Source organism: Danio rerio, chromosome 8 (assembly GCF_052040795.2).
Source record: "Danio rerio strain M-AB ecotype USA chromosome 8, GRCz13ab, whole genome shotgun sequence".
Taxonomy (NCBI): domain Eukaryota; kingdom Metazoa; phylum Chordata; class Actinopteri; order Cypriniformes; family Danionidae; genus Danio; species Danio rerio.
Window position 1 is genome coordinate 25,232,501 of NC_141028.1, and position 18,840 is coordinate 25,251,340.

The following is an 18,840-nucleotide window of genomic DNA, read 5'->3' on the forward strand; positions in this document are numbered from 1 at the left end:
ATATATATATATATATATATATATATATATATATATATATATATTCAGTTGAAGTCAGAATTATTAGCCTCCCTTTGAAGTTTTTTTCTTTTTTAATATTTCCCCAGTAATGTTTACCAGAGCAAGGAAATTTTTTAATGCATGTCTGATAATATTTTTTCTTCTGGAGAAAGTCTTAATTGTTTTTTTTTTCCGGCTAGAATATAATAAGTTATGAATTTTTTTTTTTTTTGTAATTCAGTTTTTTATTTCCGAAAGTGAGAATATACAATTTTTAAAATCAGATAACAAAATACTTTTAACAGATATAACCCCATATATATTCCCCACCCCCCCACCCCATTATACGCACATCAGGAAACACAGAATAACTATAGTTTAGACCAAGCCGTTAGATCATTTCCATTAAGTTGTCATCCGTAGCATCAGATGAGGGTTAAGTGTCCAAGATTTCTTTGACGTTGCATATGTAGATTTTCCATGCCGTAGTTATGAATTTTTTTAACACATTTTTAAAGGTAAAAATTATTAAGCTAATTTATTCCATAGTCTACAGAACAAACTATCCTTATACAATAACTTGCCTAATTACCCTAACCTGCCTAGTTAACCTCATTAATCTAGTTAAGCCTTTAAATGTCACTTTAAGCTGTATAGAAGTGTTTTGAAAAATATCTAGTAAAATAATATGTACTATTATTAAAACTATTATGTTTAGAAATGAGTTGAAAAAAATTGCAGATTATTTAAATTTGCAGAAAATTAAACAGAAATTGAGGGGAAAAAAATAAACAAGGGGTCTAATAATTCAGGGGGGCTAATAATTCTGACTTCAACTGTATATATTAATAGGAAGCTATACAATATTCTGTTTGTGCATATACATTAGATTAGTCAGTACTGAAGCCAAATCTGGAGCTTATCTAACAAATAAAACTTACGGTCCAAAAACGAGTACACCCAAATGTATGTTATAGAAAACATTTAATACAAATTGTTTTTAAAAAAAAAAGAAAAATTAAGAGAAGCAAAAAAAAAAAAAAAGAAACATTTTTTTTTGCAATAGTTTTGCAATATTTAGCTTGAATTACATTTTTTTTTTCAAATTTCTAAATGTTTGATGACTAAAATAATATTTCAATAAATATATATTTTTAATTAATCTGTTAATTTGTTGAAATGCAAAAAATACATTGCTTATATTCACAGAGAATTGAACAAATATTCAAATATTCATTTTCAAAATAGGCTGTACTCAATTATGCTAAGCACTAATAATAAAAAACACACACACACACACACACACATATATATATATATATATATATATATATATATATATATATATATATATATATATATATATATATATATATATATATATATATATATATATACAGTTGAAGCCAGAATTAGTAGCCCTCCTGAATTATTACCACCCCTGTTTATTTTTTCCCCCAATATCTGTTTAACAGAGATAATTTTTTTTCAACATATTTCTAAACATAATAGTTTTACTAACTCATTTCTAATAACTGATTTACTTTATCTTTGCCATGATGACACTTCTATACAGCTTAAAGGCCTGGTCAGGGTAATTAGGGAAGTTACTGTTTAATGATGGTTTGTTCTGTAGACTATCGAAAACAAAAAAAATGCTAAAAGGGGCAAATAATTTTGAACTTAAAATGGTTTTTAAAAAATTAAAAGCTGCGTTTATTCTTGCCGAAATAAGGCAAATAAGACTTTCTCCAGAAGATAAAAATATTATCAGACTCCCTTGCTCTGTTAAACGTAATTTGGAAAATATTTTAAAAAAGTAAAAAACAAAATTCAAAGGGGGGCTAATAATTCTGACTTCAACTGTGTCAATTGTGTTTAATTAGTAAACATTTAAAGGGTTTATATAATTTGTATATAGTTATTATTATAATAAATAGTGCAATAAATAACAAAAGTTTTATTAGAAGTTTTATTTAAACAAATCAAAGTAAAATGATCCTCATTGTTAACTAGTGTTGAATTCCAAGTGTTTATTTTTATGACATTTATTAAACCTATCTTTTGTGACTAAATGTTTGTTAATTGTAGTCTAGATTTAGTTAATGAAATCTTCATGTTTTGTCCATATCTCTGGCATTTTCATGCAAGCATAAATCAAGAGGATGTTAATTTCTCCCATATCGACTTTCTTGATTTATTATATTGTCATACATTAATGCAGTCTACACTGCTGCTTCTCTGAAATTACACAACAGTGACTTCTTTATACTAATTGTAAACTTTCGTTTAAGCAGAATATCAAAGTGAAGTTCAAAAGTTCAATTTTTATATTTGCTGATGTTTTCAGATCATGAGTGCTGTTTCCTAGCACAGAAACAGAATGTACTGCCAGGTCGTGAAGATAAACTAAAACACAGCATAGTAAAAGTGATAAGGAGAATATAACTTGACATCAGGGAACTCCCAAACATTAAGGTAAATGCTGATAGAGGATTGTCCATAATATTTTAGCTGAATTTTTTTTCCAATTTTAATACTTTAATCTTGTATTGTTTTGCATGTTAAACCTTTAACCTTTAATTAAAATATTTCTTGACATCACACTTTTATGTTTCAATGATGATTCATTCATAGGGTCAACTCAACTATACAGTTACAATGTATGTTAAATGGCTAGTGTCACCACACCTTCATCTCACCTTGTCCTTAGAACATGTCCTTAAATTAAATTAGAAAGTAAGCACAAAAATGAGTAAATAAAATACAGGAATACTGTATAAAGCTGCAAAGCAATGTGTGGAAAAGGTCTTTGTGCATAAAAACTGAAGTGTATCACAAACAACTATTGATGGCATGTTCCCACTCACTTGACTTTGCTCAGCATTGCTAACTGACGCCTCCTTTTGGATCTTATGTGCCACTGCAGCTCTCTGTGTTCTGGTCCGTGCATGGAGCACAATAGTCTTCAAGAAGACGTAATAGTTCACTGAAATCTGGCCTTTCCTCAGCCGAATATCTCCAACACATCAGCATTATGTCATAGATGTGGGATGGGCAATTGGGGGGCGCCGGCATTCTGTACCCCGACGTGATCATGTTGTACACCTCGATATTTGAGAAGGCTGCAAAAATATAGAGGGAGAAAAGATGTCTCCTAACCCCATTCAGATATGCCTGAACAAGAGGAGCACTTCTACACAACCATATTTCAAATAAAGAGTGCAGATCTGGTGAAACATGGCAATTTTGTTGATAGTTTTGTTTTATCTATTAGTTTATCTGATTTATTCAATTTTCAAGTGTGCAAACCTGGATATGGGACTCCACCATAGGTGAACATTTCATATAGCAGGACTCCGAATGACCAGACGTCAGATTTGTTGGAGAACCTTCCATGGCTGATGGCTTCAGGAGCAGACCACTTATACGGTATTTGTGCATCTTCTGAAGAGTAAACTGACTCCTTGAAAACAAATCATTTGAAGTGTGAAACTTTGCTAGAGTAAGGAACTGAGAAAAAATACTTTAAAGAAAATTTGACTTTAGTTGTCTAGCCAAATTAAAGAGTCAAAATCATTTAAATGATGTTATTGTCTCACTTTCATGTCCTTCCAATCTCCCGAGACCTTCATTGATCTTTGAAAAAAAAATGAAGTTTCACAAACTAATTTCGAGAGGAGCAGGTGATATGATTGACTGCAGCTGGCCACTCATCTACACTCATTAGCTAGCCAATCGGATCGATCCAAACTCACTATAAATAACGTAACTAAGAACTACTCCCTTATCTTTGTTTTCCGAAGAAACCCCCCATCCACCCCTTCTCCTCCTTTCCTCTTTTGCCGAGAGGAGCTCTCGAGAACACCTGACCTCGTACTCCCCTCACATGCTTTATGGACCTGGCTGGAGCCCTGGGCTCAACTATCTCCGAGCTCAGGGTTCTCTCCCGGGACAGCATGTCAAACCTGCTAACTTGCTAACAAGTTGTCAAACAGTATCTAAGTATCTAAGTGAACTCTTGAAATTAGGATATTTTAGATTAAATCTATAAGCTCTCTCATCCCCCATAGACATCAAGTCTTGAACAAGAAACCAAGAAAATTGTCAAAACAATCCATGTGACTTGATGTAGTTGAACAGTACTCATATGAAGCGCCAAGAACGGTTTTGTGCACCAAAACCCCCAACATTCACATTAGATCACAGTGCATTTACCATAGGTAATATGGCACTTGCATTTTGCAATTCAGGCTCTAATGTCAATACGTCACACTGCCTGACCCGTAGTAAACACATCCTGACTTTGACGTGAGAAAGAAGACATACATAAGCAGAGTCATATTTAAAGAAGAAGTTTTGCATGATAACAACTGATGTAACATGAAATGTTTTGACATGTTTTTGGTTACTTTGAATGTCTCTGGAAGGGAATTTTGCTGTCATGGAGGATGAGGGAGCCCTCAAATTTCATCCAAAATATCCTAATTAGAAGACAAACGAAAGGTTTGGGACGACATGAGAGTGACTAATTAATAACAGAACTTTCATTTTTGGGTGAACTAATCCTTTAACTACAGACACAACACTGGAAAAACAACATTCATTTTGTCTTATTCAAATTTGTCTAACAAACATTTTAAAACATCAAATGTAATATAGTCATATAATAATATTAGGTATATTAACTAACATTTAATAATAATTATAATAATTAGCTAGAAGGTGATCCTCACTTTGACGATTCGAGCTAGACCTAAGTCAGCCACTTTACAGATGTAGTTGGCTCCCACTAGAACATTGCGAGCCGCCAGGTCTCTGTGGATGCTGTTCTGCTCCTCAAGGTACGCCATCCCATCAGCTACCTGGGATGCCATTTCTGTCAGCATCTGTGCATTCAGGTCCTGGCCCTCCTTACCTGTGGAGAAAAAAAAATGAAGCAATCCATGACTGTCAGCGGTAGAGTTTTTGATAACTGTAATGATATCCATATTAGTGTCCACACCAGCAGAAGATAACCTGCTTTTCTAAGAATATGTTGAAGTTTTGTCATTTTCAGCCCTAAATGACTGGACTTTTTTTTTTTTTTTGGTTTAACAGTAGAATGGATTCTGATTGGCTGTAAAAATTTGTATTGTTCATTAGTTGGAAAAATTCTTTCTGAAAGTTACACAAACTACTGATAAACAAAGAGGTGCCATCTTTTCAGACATGTTTAGATATTAAGTTTAAATAGAAGTCTATATATTGTGTATATTATGTTTACATATAAATATATCAATAAAAATGTGATGGGTTTGGCTTTATCATTTTGAATTCTACTTCAACATTTGTTAATAAGCAATATTCTAAGCAAATATACAGTATATACAGTAGGGGAAGTTAATGTTAAACCTGCCATGCTTTATTTCTGGGAATAACATTTCTAAAGGAGCTGTTTATATGGAATTGAAGCAGATCATTTTGTAAAAACTCAAACAATACAAACATTAAAAAAATAATAATAATTTAATCTGAATAATGAGTTATTTGTAATAACAATGGAATGACACAAGAAGAAAGTACTGGACAACAGAAACATATTTATTACTTTATATAAAGGCTTTTTTGGTAATGTCAGCTTAAATACGCCTCATATGATGAATGAAGTCACATGCATTGCTTAGGTGTGAGAGATTTCAGCTGCTGTCTGGGCTTTCACTCCCTTTCTACTTCTCCATTTCTTCATGTGTTCAATACTTTATCCCTGTGTCATTTCACATTACACATAACCTAATTTGTAGTATGATAGCTAATTAGTTTTGTTTTCTTTGCACATATGGATTTCTTTAGTTGTTACCAACATCTGGGGAAAATTTCAAGTCAACAACACTATTAGAAATATGTTTTCTGATAAAAATGGCGACATGGTCAATACTTATTTCACCCAGTGTATATATATTAATCTGGACTATTTATCCTTTAGGTTTTTATAAAATATAATCTCAAATTCCAAAAATAATTGCATTTATTACAGAGGTTTTGAATTAATCTTCCAATTTAGAAAAAATAATTCGAACACATATATATATATTTATATTTATATTTAACCCCAGCACCACCTGTCTAAATCTTGTTTTCTTTTTTATTTATCTTGTAGCTGCACATTTAAGCATCATATACTCTTGTATTTTGCAGGACAAGCTTGAACAGAATTATTTTACAAAAGCAGTAGCACAGATGATCAGAATCAAACCTATTTACATTCATATTGCTTATTAAAGGGCCATGACACCCCCCACTTTCGGTTTAAGTCTACTTCAGAATTTTTTCAAAAGATGCATGATTAATGGGCGTTGAGCTCCGCGAGCATTGGGCAGGAGTGGGCGTGGCCAGCAGGGGAGAAGGGGAGCGAACAACTGTTGATGTCAGTTAGCTCACAAAATGAGAAACCGTGAGGAGACGCATGAGTTTAAAGTTTACAAAGTTAAAATGCAAAGAAATAAACAGTAAATTTAATACCCTGCTACAATTGGTATTCGTAATTTTATATACAGACAACCACAATTTATATGATTATAAAGATAATCGTGTTCATATAAACACTATAAATGAGGACTTCTCCCTCAATCCCCGGGTCTGAATCATAGATCTAAATGCAGACTCAGTGCAGCAGGTCTCCTGACCTGTCTATTTTAACCATTAGTCCTGCTGGTAATCGGAGGATTTAGGCAAACACAGCAGCACGGCGATGTGTCTGAATGTGTATGAACTCCTGATACAAGACAGCATCCGCCATTCTCCAATTCTCGTGCTGCTCTCCAGACAAAAATGCTTGCATCACACACAGCTTTGCTGTATGATCGGCCCTGACAGGATCTCTGGAAAAAACATGCAACAAACCCCGTGGATCATGGAAACAAACACATACGAGCCTTCATAAACGGCTACTGCGTGCCGTAGGTCCGTGTCTCACAGTTTGAGCTTTGCACGTACTGTCGTGCTCTCATGAATAATTAAGCAGCCGGCTCTTCTCATAGGATAAGGAAACTCCGCTTTGAATAATAATGAGAAACCGACCCGTCATCATTGCACTTTTGATCCCTCCCCAAAAATCATTTTAAACTCGGAAGCTGAAATTAGCTGACAAAAGCTCAAAATTATCCAGTTTTCCCTACAATTAAAGCTGACAGATGCTAACATTGTCTTAACTGATGCTCAACACACACAAATCTGTTAAAAAAGAAAGAAAAAAGTTCTCCAGGGTGTCCTGAACCTTTAATAAAATTTAACAGTTACAGTATTCTTGACTGAAATATAATTACAATTATGATTACTGTTTTTGGACTCAGAAGGATTTTTGTGACCTTGAAATTAAAAGGTAAGACTACTAATTAAAAATATTAGTTATCCACAAATTTTAATTCTGTGAAGATGTATTTACATTAGGTGATCTTAGCTGTGTACATTGTGGAACTTTCATTCAGAAAACTTCATCTTTGTATTTTTTTATGCCTAATGAGGAACACTAAGATCGAATAATTGCAAAGTGGTATGTTCTTTAAAATGTTTCTGGTCAAAACAATTGAAATTTAAATGAAAGAGATTGTTACCTTTGAGCAAACTGAGCAGGTCGCCTTTTTCCATAAGTTCAGTGATGATGTAGAAGGGGCTTGAGCTTGTGCAGACAGCGAAGAGTGCGATGAGGTGTTTGTGCCTGAGCTTTTTTAATATTTGTGTCTCCAACATGAACTCCCTGTGGTTGATAGAGTCTAGAAGATAAGGAGAAACACTGTTAGGCACATCAGAACAAGAGTATATGAGTGATATAGTTTATAATATCACGTCTGTCAAATTCTGGAATTCATTCCATCAGGTGCTTGTTTGGCTTGTGGGCTCACAAACAGAGTTTTTTCAAGAGTGTTGTCTCTATTTGTTGAGTGAGAGCGGCAGCGTGTGTCATAGAACAAGAAAGACAACATTTCTCACATTCACACACTATCTAGGACAGAAGACAAGTAGGTAAAAAGGAAGCATTTTGGAAAAGAGAGAAATGCTAAATGAGGAAATGTGCCTTGTGGATCTGAAGTAAGATTATTAATTGTGTGCAACAAACATACCATTTTTGAGGATCTTAATGGCCACGTTGACCATGCCTTTCCATTTTCCACGATAAACATCAGCAAAGAATCCTTTACCAAGCTCCTCTTCGAGTGTGAACTCTTCCTTAGGTAATTCCCAGTCATTTACTGTGCTGTGTGAAAGATCCTTTGGCTTTGGTTCTGGCTGATGGCACAAAAATAATTTAAAATAAAAATATTATAAATAAAGGTTCATTGGGAATTGGTGGTTCAATAATGAACCCTTAACAGCTTTTACAATGATTTTAAAAAAAGCTTCTTTGATTATTCAAATATTCTTCAAATTAGTAAAGTTTTTTTAGAATGAAAAATACTTTTTTTTTTATCTTTAAGAGAGTATTTCCCAGACAAGACATTAAATTACAAACCATAAATGAAAAGCTCAAGTCATGCAAGAACCAAAAAATAAATTAATAAAATAGACAAATACTTTATAAATATTGCAGAAAAAAAACATTCCAGCCACAATAAAAAACACGTCACCCATTTTAAGAGTTCACCCTTACCTAATGATTGATAATAAAGTGTATTTGGCATGCTGTGCCGGGAGAGAGCCCTGAGCTCAAAAGATCCTCGAGCCTGTGGCTCCCTCCTGATAGAAGGGTGAGAGGGGTGTTTGAGCCCAGGTAGATCTCGAGAACTCCCCCGTTTATAAATGGCAAATTATGAATTGCTTTGGAAATATACTGCTGACTCGCCTATAGTGCCAATTTGGTTCATTTAATTTACCTATGTTGCATGTCTTTGGACTGTGGGAGGAAACCAGAGGAGCCCGGGGGAAACCCACGCAAGCACTGGGATGTAAAAACATTTAAACTCCACACAGAAACGTCAGCTGGCCTGAAAAAGACTTGAACCAGTGGCATTATTGCTGTGAGGAAACAATGCTGCTAACCACTGGCCTGCTGTGTCGCCTTGTCAAGAAAGGGAGGAGGAGTAGTGGTGAAAGAGGGGATTCTTCAAAATGAAGATACTGAGATAAGAATTTCTGGTTATTTGTGATGAGTTAGAAATTGACTGATTGATGAATTGTGTATTAGCTAATGCAGCCTCAATCATAAGCATGCGCTGTTCTCGGAATTAGTTTATAAATACACCACACTTATACAAAAGATTAGTAACTAATCATGAACAAAATACAGACGATGTTAAAGAAAAAATGCTAAAGAACTAAAACTAAATCCTGTAATTGAGAATGAGGTCTGGATTGAGTTGTGAAGGATGTCATAAAAGAATTAATAGTCAACTATGAACAGAATATGATTTGAAAGTAAAAATGAGATACCTTAATACTCCTTTTGTAATTTCTACATACAGTATGTAAAAGCACAATCTGTTGCTTTGGGTCAAATAAAATGTTGTAAAATTGGAGATCATACCCACATTTCTTAGGACTGCCCTAAGATTAAAGAATTTGATTTGTACTAAGGATATTATTACTGGTTGCAAAAAAATGATAACAGTACATTGGATGGAAGAAGGTCCTCAAAAGATTGGATTAGTAGATTCAGAGACTTAAATAGGTCTATGTAATGGAAAAAATGACTGCATGTCAACAAATGAGGACCTTTTTTATATTTCTAAAGAGGTGAACAAGTATTACATTTTTAGATATGCACATTTAGAGGTTAATTAACCTATCACCAATTCAATCTGAGGTAACTACAATGTAACACAATGTAACTTGATGTACAAATGTATCCCCTGAAAAGTATTTATGATGGTAGTACTTTTTTATTTTGTATTATTTTTCTTATTGATTGTGTTATGAATGACTTATATGCACAAACATTTTGTTCAGCCATTGAATTCTCCCGGTGAAAGATTGATGTGACTATTTTCAGTTTCATAAGGTCCTTTTACAGCATCGATAATGTAGATTTATATTTAGTTTGACAAAGAAAAACAGCAGTAAATAGCGCTATTCTGCTTAAAAAGCGCCTAATCTACTTTATTGAGCTGAAGTTGCTTTTTATATTCACATTGGGTCATTTTTGAACAATGACAGCCTTCCTATACTGTTTACCATGCTACTCTGAATATTCATTCATTCATTTTCTTGTTGCCTTAGACCCTTTATTAATCTGGGGTCACCACAGCGGAATGAACCTCCAACTTATCCAGCAGGATTTTATGCAGCGGATGCCCTTCCGGCTGCAACCAGTCTCTGGGAAACATATAATTCACCTGTACCACATGTCTTTGGACTGTGGGGGAAACCGGAGCACCCGGAGGAAACCCACGCGAATGCAGGGAGAACATGCAAACTACACACAAAAAAGCCAACTGAGCCAAGGATTGAACCAGCGACCTTCTTGCTGTGAGGCGAACGTGCTACCCACTGTGCCACTGCGTCGCCACTACTCTGAATATTCGCTCTGAAATAGCATGTAAGATTGGCTTAGTAATAAATATAATTCCTTCACGTCGCCGGCCAAACTGCCGACCTACTGCAGCTTTAAAGAACCATTTAAACCAGTTTTGTAAAGCAGTTCAATTGATTAGATGAAAATGTCATAATCAAAAGAGGAATACATTTATGAACCAAATGCAGCTGTTTTTATTGTGAACATAGCAAGGACATCAAGTCTTTCATTAAATAAATCAAATATCCTCACAAGCATTCATTAATTCATTTTCTTTTCGGCTTAGTCCCTTTTTTATTTCAGGGTTGCCACAGCGGTATGAACCGCCAACTTATCCAGCACGTTTTTACGCAGTGGATGCCGTTCCAGCTTCAAACCATCTCTGGGAAACATCCACACACACTTATTCACACTCATACACTACGGACAATTTAGCTTACCTAATTTACCTGTACTGCATGTCTTTGGACTGTGAGGGAAACCACAGCACCCCGAAGACAACCCACGCGAACAAAGGGAGAACATGCAAACTCCACGCAGAAACGCCAACTGACCCAGCCAAGGCCTAAACCAGCGACCTTTTTGCTGTGAAGTGACAGCACTACCTACTGCGCCCCTGCGTCGCCAATCCTCACAAGCAATTATTTTAATACTATTATAATAAAATTATGACCTCAGAAGTCTTTATTATGAATGCCTATTTCAGCCACTAAATGAATATAAATAAATTTTTTTTCGTAATTGAAACTTTTTTTCTTGCAATTGCCAGTTTATATTTCACAATTCTTACTTTTCTTTTCAGAAATGTGTAATACAAACATGTATTTTCTAGTTATTAGGACAGTATTGCAAGACATATCATCAGAACTGGCAGAAATAAACTCAATTCTGACTTCATTCTTCAGAATTAAGATAAAAAAAAAAATCGAATTCTGCCAGCAGCTAGCTCTCTGCAACTACAGTATCACATTGTCACCCACTGAAGCTAAGCAGGGCTGCCCCCGGTCAGTACCTGAATGAGAGACTATATAAGAAAGCTAGGTTGCTGCTGGATTTGGTGTAAGTGACACCAGCAGGGGGCACTTAACCTGCAGTCTGTGTGGGTCCTAACACCCCAGTATATTAATGGGGACTCTATACTGCTCAGTGAGCACAGTCTTTCAGATGAGACGTTAAACCAAGGTCCTGACTATATGTGATCGTTAAAAATCCCAGGATATCCTTTATAAAAGGTTAGGGATTTAACCAAAGCATGCTGGCCAAATTTACCCAGTGGTCTCTGTCCAACATGATCTCCTAACCATCCCCATATCGTAATTTGCTTCATCGCTTGGTCTCCTCCCCACCAATCCGCTGGTGTGCGGTCTGCTGCAATATGCTTCTTGTACAATCTGAGACTCACTTTATTTGGGATATCACTCAGGCAGTGGAGATTGCTGTTTTTTTTTGAGAAAACAGACATTAAACGTGTTCATTTTGTAATGACACAGTTCACCGTAAGCTCTTGACCCAGGTTACTGACAAATAAAAAGTCCTTCCGCATAATTCCGCATATACTCTTAAAAAAAAGTTTGAATTGTGAGTTTTAAATCACAACATTCTGAGAAAAATGTTGGGAGATGTAAACTCTCAACTGTGAGGACAGATAGTAAGAATTGTGAGATGATAAATACTTTGCTGTTACATATTTTATTTTTATTCAAGGGCGGTGCCGGTGACAGGCGTCCATACTTTCCAGTGCCAAGTTTTGTGTACCTCATTTTATAATGCTACTGTATGTTTTCATTTTTAGTTTCGATATATTAAAGAATCTGCTAGTATATAATTCAATAAGTCACTTTTTGAGTCATACAAAAGAAAGACATGCAGATTTTAAATGACTTGATAAAATGGAGAAAGTAAAATTTCTGGCATTATTTAATATTTTACTTTTTTCTTTCTTGCTTCTATCACTCACCCGTCTGCAGGGTTGTTTGAGAAAAGAGTCACCGTCCAGGGAATACTTCCAGTAGTAATCCACCAGTTTCTCCAGGCTTTGAAACGTTTGACTCTTATCAAGATAAAAACTTTCATTCTGATTCTGGTGGATCTTAATATGTTTCACTTCCCTGCTTCTGTCACCCGATAACACTGACAAATTGGCACAGAGAGAAAGAGAAAGGATGCAGACAGTAAATAAACACCGTTCTGAAATTCTGTGGTGTCATGAAAATAAATTAGGAGGCGAAAAACAAATAGAACTGCTTGTACATTCAACATATCTGTACATGACCCGTTTGACAACAATTAAATGAATCTGACATTAGAACAACGTGTTTGTGTACGTGTGAAGCACAGGAAGAACACAGGAAGAGTTCAAAATCAAGTTCACTATATGCAGCAAATGCTCTGACATACCTGATAAAACATAACCTATGTTGTCCTTTTCGCTGTGTCGTACCAGAAAAGCTCCAACATCATTCTCTGGAGCCAGAAGCAAAATCTCGGTCTCAAACCGGTTCAGTGTGCCAAAGTACCAGCTAAAAAACAGCAGTTTCAGATGGGTCACACACAAACAGCTTTTGAATGATTTTTTTAGTGCACACCTAAACAAAACTCATTCACATCAAACACACAACTTAAGCACTCCATTGCATTTTACAGCACTATAAGAAGAATAAAGATAGGGAAGGGGAATAAAAATGAGACATTAAATCCCCTGTATTCAGCTGTGAATGCGATCAAACAAATAGTAATATTAAAAAGTGACAGCCAGACTGCTTTTTTAAAAAGTATTTACGAAAACACATATTAGGTACACCTTACTAGAACCGGGCTAGACCCCATTTTGACTTCGGAAATGCCCTAATCCTTCATCAACAAGGTACTAGATATATTCCTCCGAGATTTCGGTCCATATTGACATGATAGCATCACGCAGTTGCTGCAGATTTGTCGGCTGCACATCCATGATCCGAATATCCCATTTCACCACATCCCAAAGGTGCTCTATTGGATTGAGATCAGACCAGGCAGCGTTTTCCAATTTTAGTGTACCTGAGCGAATTGTAGCCTCAGTTTCCTATTCTTAGCTGACAGGAGCGGCAGTCTGTGTGGTCTTCTGCTGCTGTAGCCCATCTGCCTCAAGGTTTGACGTGTTGTGTGTTTAGAAATGCTCTTCTGCATTCTCATCTGATCTCAGGCATCAACAAGGCATTTGTGTCCACAGAACTGCCACTCACTGGATATTTTCTCTTTTTTGGACCATTCTCTGTAAACCCTGGAGATGGCTGTGCGTAAAAATCCCAGTAGATCAGTAGTTTCTGAAATATACAGACCAACCCATCTGGCATCAACAACCATGCCACATTTCTGATGCTCGGTTTGAATTGCAGTGACCACTTCTTGACTATGTCTACATGTCTAAATGCATTGTTGTTGCTGTCATGTGATTGGCTGATTAGAAATTTGCATCACACAAGCAGTTAAACAGGTGTACCTAATAAAGTGGCTGGTGAGTGTATGTTTTATCTTCTAGAGAAAGTCCTGTTTCTTTTAGTTTGGATGAAAGCAGCAGAACAAACCACCCTAGATATTTTTCAGTGTGTTTGTTCTTATGTGTACACATTATGAGTTCTGTGATTTTTTGGATAAACTGAATAAAGTGTCATTTTTAGGTTTGCCTTTAAAAGGACATAATTCACCATAAAACTTGATGTGTATCATCATTTACTGTCCTGTACTCAAATCATATTTGTGTTTCTTCTTCTGTCAAACACGAAATAAGCTTTTTTTAAGATGAATGTGTTGATGGCATCCACTGATTTGCTTTCTTATTAACTGGTATCATTAACCACCATTTTTCAAAATATCTTCTTTTGTGTTTGTTAAACTAGAAAAAAAACTCATGAACGTTTAAAACTTCATGAGGGAGAGGAAATGGTGAGGTAATTTATATTTTCAGGGCTGCATGGTGGCGCAGTGGGTAGCACATTTGCCTCACAGCATGAAGGTCGCTGGTTTGAGCCTTGGCTGGGTCATTTAGTGTTTCTGTTTGGAGTTTGCATGTTCTCCCCCTGTTTGCTTGGGTTTCCTCCGGGTGCTCCAGGTTCACCCACAAGTTCAAAGACGTGCTATAGGTGAATTGGGTAAGCACAATTTTTCAGTGTGTGTGTGTGTGTGTGTGTGTGTGTGTGTGAAAGTTTCCTAGTGGATCCTAGGCCATCCACTGTGTAAATCATATGCTTCATAAGTTGGCAGTTCATTCCATTGTGGTGACCCCAGATTAATAAAGGAACTAAGCTGAAAAGAAATTAAATAAATGAATTTTCATTTTCATTTATCTCTTTTCGGTTCCCTGAAACTTGAAAAGACAATTCCCTCAAAACTGAAAGATTTGCCATTTTCATTCTTCTGTTGAACACAAAAGAAGTTATTTTGGTCATGTTGAAAACCTGTAACCATTGACTTCCATAGTTTTTGTCCTACTGTGTAAGCACAGGTTTCTAATCTTTATCAAATAAATTTTGTGTTCATCAGAAAAGGGAAAGTAAAAGTTTGGAACTACATAAGTGCGAGTAAAAAGCAAATAGGCGTTGCAGAAAAAAACTTCAGGGATGTAAACTGTACTCACGGTTGCTCTTTCACCGTTTGTCTTCTCGCCAGGAAATGATTTGGAACAAAGCCCCTCCCGGTGACCGCTCCATCTCTGCCCAGTTTGAGCGCAGTCCACCACTCGCCCTGGCGCTCGCAGATGCGGAACTGTTCTCCCTCCTGGAAGGAAAGCTCATCCGCCCCGCGAGCTTTGTAGGACCACAGTGCTTTGTAGAGCTCACTCCCGGGCTCACATGCCGAGGCGCGGGATGGATTCGGGACATTCACCGTCTGTTTGGCCGTGTTTGTTGGTTTTTCAGCCTCAGTCTTGTCAGGCGACGTGAACAATCCCTGACAAAACGCCCTCAGCCCGGGACACGAGCAGCACACCTCCTCCTGGGACATTTCATCTGAGTGTGAATCTATGACTTTGGCGGCAGGTTTGGCAGGTCGTGAAGAATGATACTTCACATGTAAATTTCTGAAGGAGAGAGAGAGAGAGAGAGAGAGAGAGAGAGAGAGAGAGAGAGAAAGCGCTGGGTGGAGCACAGACAGGTTGTGCATTTCTGACTGCGCCTGTAAAGCACAAGTAGGCAAGAATGCTGTTTTGGTAACATAGTATAGCGCACGCACGCACGCACGCGCGCGCGCACACACACACACACACACACACACACACACACACACACACACACACACACACACACACACACACACACACACACACACACACACCAAGAGCTGTAAACTGCGTAAAGAGGTCACATGATCAACTGATTAATTTTTATTTATGTGTGAACACGAAGGGCTTGTATCGAAAATTTAAAAAGCAGATTCTCGAAGTTCTTGGGATGTACGTATGTCAAGCCTTTCTTTTTTTAACTTTTATTCATTCTCAGGATATGAATTATTTAATTTTTCTAGGAATATCAACAATTTAATTCTTGATATCAAAAATGAAACTGCTCATATCAACAATATTTTCATTAGTTAAATGTTACCACAGGCTGCCCTTTAATTTTACTGTTGACTTTATTGTTTTTTTTACAAGTTGAAGTTATATTGTTGCCCAACAACTTAATTGCTACTAGTAAAATGTTTAATATTCTTTTATTTTTAAATTTTATTTAAGTTTTTTTTTGCAGATAAACACAATTCACAGCATCAGTAGACATATGTCACTTTTACAGCCTTTCCCGTGTAAATTCCCCAATCGGGATCAAAGAGAAAACACAAATCTCATCATGACAGCGACAGAACAACATATCCCTTATTTTACATCATCCTTATCAAAACTATATGCAAAAAAAGAAAGGGGGGACAATATCAACAGATAAATATCTTTAGGAACAATATATAGAAACAATTCTATAGGAAAAAGGCATAATAGGATGAATGGGAGTAATGTACTCAATACATTTAAACCACAAGTTAACAAATGTATCTTTTTGGTTATGAGCACACTGTATGTAATATTCTCTATAATGAATATATTTTTCAAAACAGCAATCAAATCTTGCATTTGTGGTGTATTAGGTTTATACCAGCATCTAGTAATGGCTTTTTTCTTGAAGCAAGGATGACTTCATACGTTTATTTGTTTTTTCTTTCCAAGACATTTTAAAAGCATAGTCATTTTTTTCATATGAAAAGTGTGAAAGTCACTAGTAATAGCGTTAATTTCTTATATTGTGAATAAGTAATTGTAGTTATCAGAAACTACTCTCCTTTTTGCTGTTATCAGAAAGATTTTTGTAACATATTGTAAATAGTGACATTAGATTCTTGATATCAGGAACTGACCTTCTTACTAGTAACAATATCAATATTTGCAATTCGTTATTGTTTAAGGGGATTTGAATTCGTGATATTAATAATTAAAATGTTTAAAACAGCAATCAGCATTTTTGATATCAGGAATTGTATTACTGCAAGTGATGACATCAAGAATTAACATTGTTATATTGTTGAAATATAATTCTTAATATCAAGAACGCTAATTGTTTATTTGTTGACATCAACAACTCTTATCCTGAGAATGAATACAAGTCAAAAAGGCTTGCCATAGATGAGATCTACATTTTTTTTTATGTAAAGACCTCAAAAATCAAAAGGATGTGGCATTTAAGTGTGGTTATTTGCTCCTGAGGACTTTTCCTTTGGACACAAAGGAAGCTGAGAAAAAGTAAATTTTTTGATTAGAAATTTCAGACAGCACTTAGAAGTGTTTGCATCTGAACTCTTCAAATGCATTATGTTGATGATAATGCTGTAAATTATATACAGTAAAAGGTATAGTTTGGGCATATTAAGTTTTTTTTTTTTTTTTAAAGATTACAAATCAAGTTAAATGTAATTCAATATCTGGTCTTTATGCCACTGGCTTTTTCAAACACACTGTATTTCATGAAGGCCAATTGTAGGAAAAGGAAACAGTGACCATGAAAGAAAAGGCAGGCAGCAGCGTGCTTTCAGTTCACAGATTTTATTCAGACAGCTCTGGAGGAAAGAGCAACTCAGGTTGCAGGTGCTTTCTCTGACCACAGCGATGACATCACACCGAAAACTTTAAAATGTCTTAGAATGAGTCTCTCTGCAAAGTGATATGTAAAAGGCAGGACAACCACCCACCTGTGCTTTTTCTCCTTTTTTTTCTTTTTTCTTTTTTTTTTACATTAAACAAACAGAAATGATTTTTTTTACCTGCCATATTCTCCATCTTTTAGGCGCTTCACATATATATTTATATATATTTATGTTTATCAACACTTTTCTAAAGAATTCAAATATTCAGCCACGTGTACTGGATTCACTTTAAAATCACAATAAATATATAAAAAACAAACGAACGAAACACATACATAGCAAATCCAATATAATTGGGTTGATAGTGGAGAGAGGGAGGACTCGTCAGCCAAGACGTACGGACCTGCTTTAAAAAGTAAAGCAGATCCGAAGGGTTCCTGAGGTTTGCGTGTTCCCCATACACAAGACTAGTGTAAGGGGAATGGCTTTCCGACTCACTGAGAGGCTTCTGACTGAGGTCAAAGAGCGCAGGTCAGTTGGTTTAAGAGTTGGGTGGATCTGCTCCATCCCAAACACGATGCCCCTATCCAATATAAAATGACATGACATCAAAAGTTTTGTCTTTAGAGCAAGCATAAATAACTAAGGGATTTTCAGTAAGGGGGCATTTTACTCCCACATTTGCGGGGAAGAAAATTAGCAGTGCCTTTTGAGCTGATGATAAGTCCCTCCTCTCTCGCGTCCTCGACATCTACCATCAGTAGTGACAACCATACGTCTAAAGGCCCTTACACAGTAGACACTTCGCACTGGACGAGAAAAATCAAAGAAACAAAAGCATAATAACTTACAGTTCACATTCTGTCCTTCATTTAAAAAAAAAAGGATTAAAGCAACAGTTTGTGAGGAAATAAATATACAGGTTTATGCACAAAAGCGTGCAAAGGCCTTTACTGTGGTTTAAGTTCAGCTTGTCCTTCAGTGTTCCCCTCCATTCAGATTCGATTTAAAGTAAAAAGCACGTTGTGGGGTCACGACAGGACTAGAAGTGGGGTTTTACTAGGACAAACAAAACAAAACCAACAACAACCGAAATGAAAGCAACAACAAAAGAAAAGTCTTAAATTCTGTACATGTAAACATCACACACTTTCACTGAGTCAAAAAAACCAGAAAGAAATCATACAAAGCTTCACATTGGTATACAAAGAGAAACTGAGCTTCAGTCTACAGTTTCTAGTTAAGTACAGGAGTAA

General features: G+C 35.9%; 1 protein-coding gene across 1 annotated transcript; it reads right to left on the bottom strand.

Annotated features, from left to right (window-relative positions):
* Positions 1-2,168: 2,168 nt before the first annotated feature.
* On the bottom strand, positions 2,169-15,476 carry ptk6a (PTK6 protein tyrosine kinase 6a). The gene is made up of 8 exons (XM_087264647.1): positions 15,099-15,476; positions 12,884-13,005; positions 12,444-12,616; positions 8,100-8,265; positions 7,593-7,751; positions 4,737-4,918; positions 3,313-3,466; positions 2,169-3,125 (listed from the first exon to the last, which is right to left on the bottom strand). Exons 1-8 carry the CDS (start codon positions 15,461-15,463, stop codon positions 2,914-2,916), a joined length of 1,533 nt encoding a protein of 510 aa, XP_087120773.1. The 5' UTR covers positions 15,464-15,476; the 3' UTR covers positions 2,169-2,913.
* Positions 15,477-18,840: the final 3,364 nt, after the last annotated feature.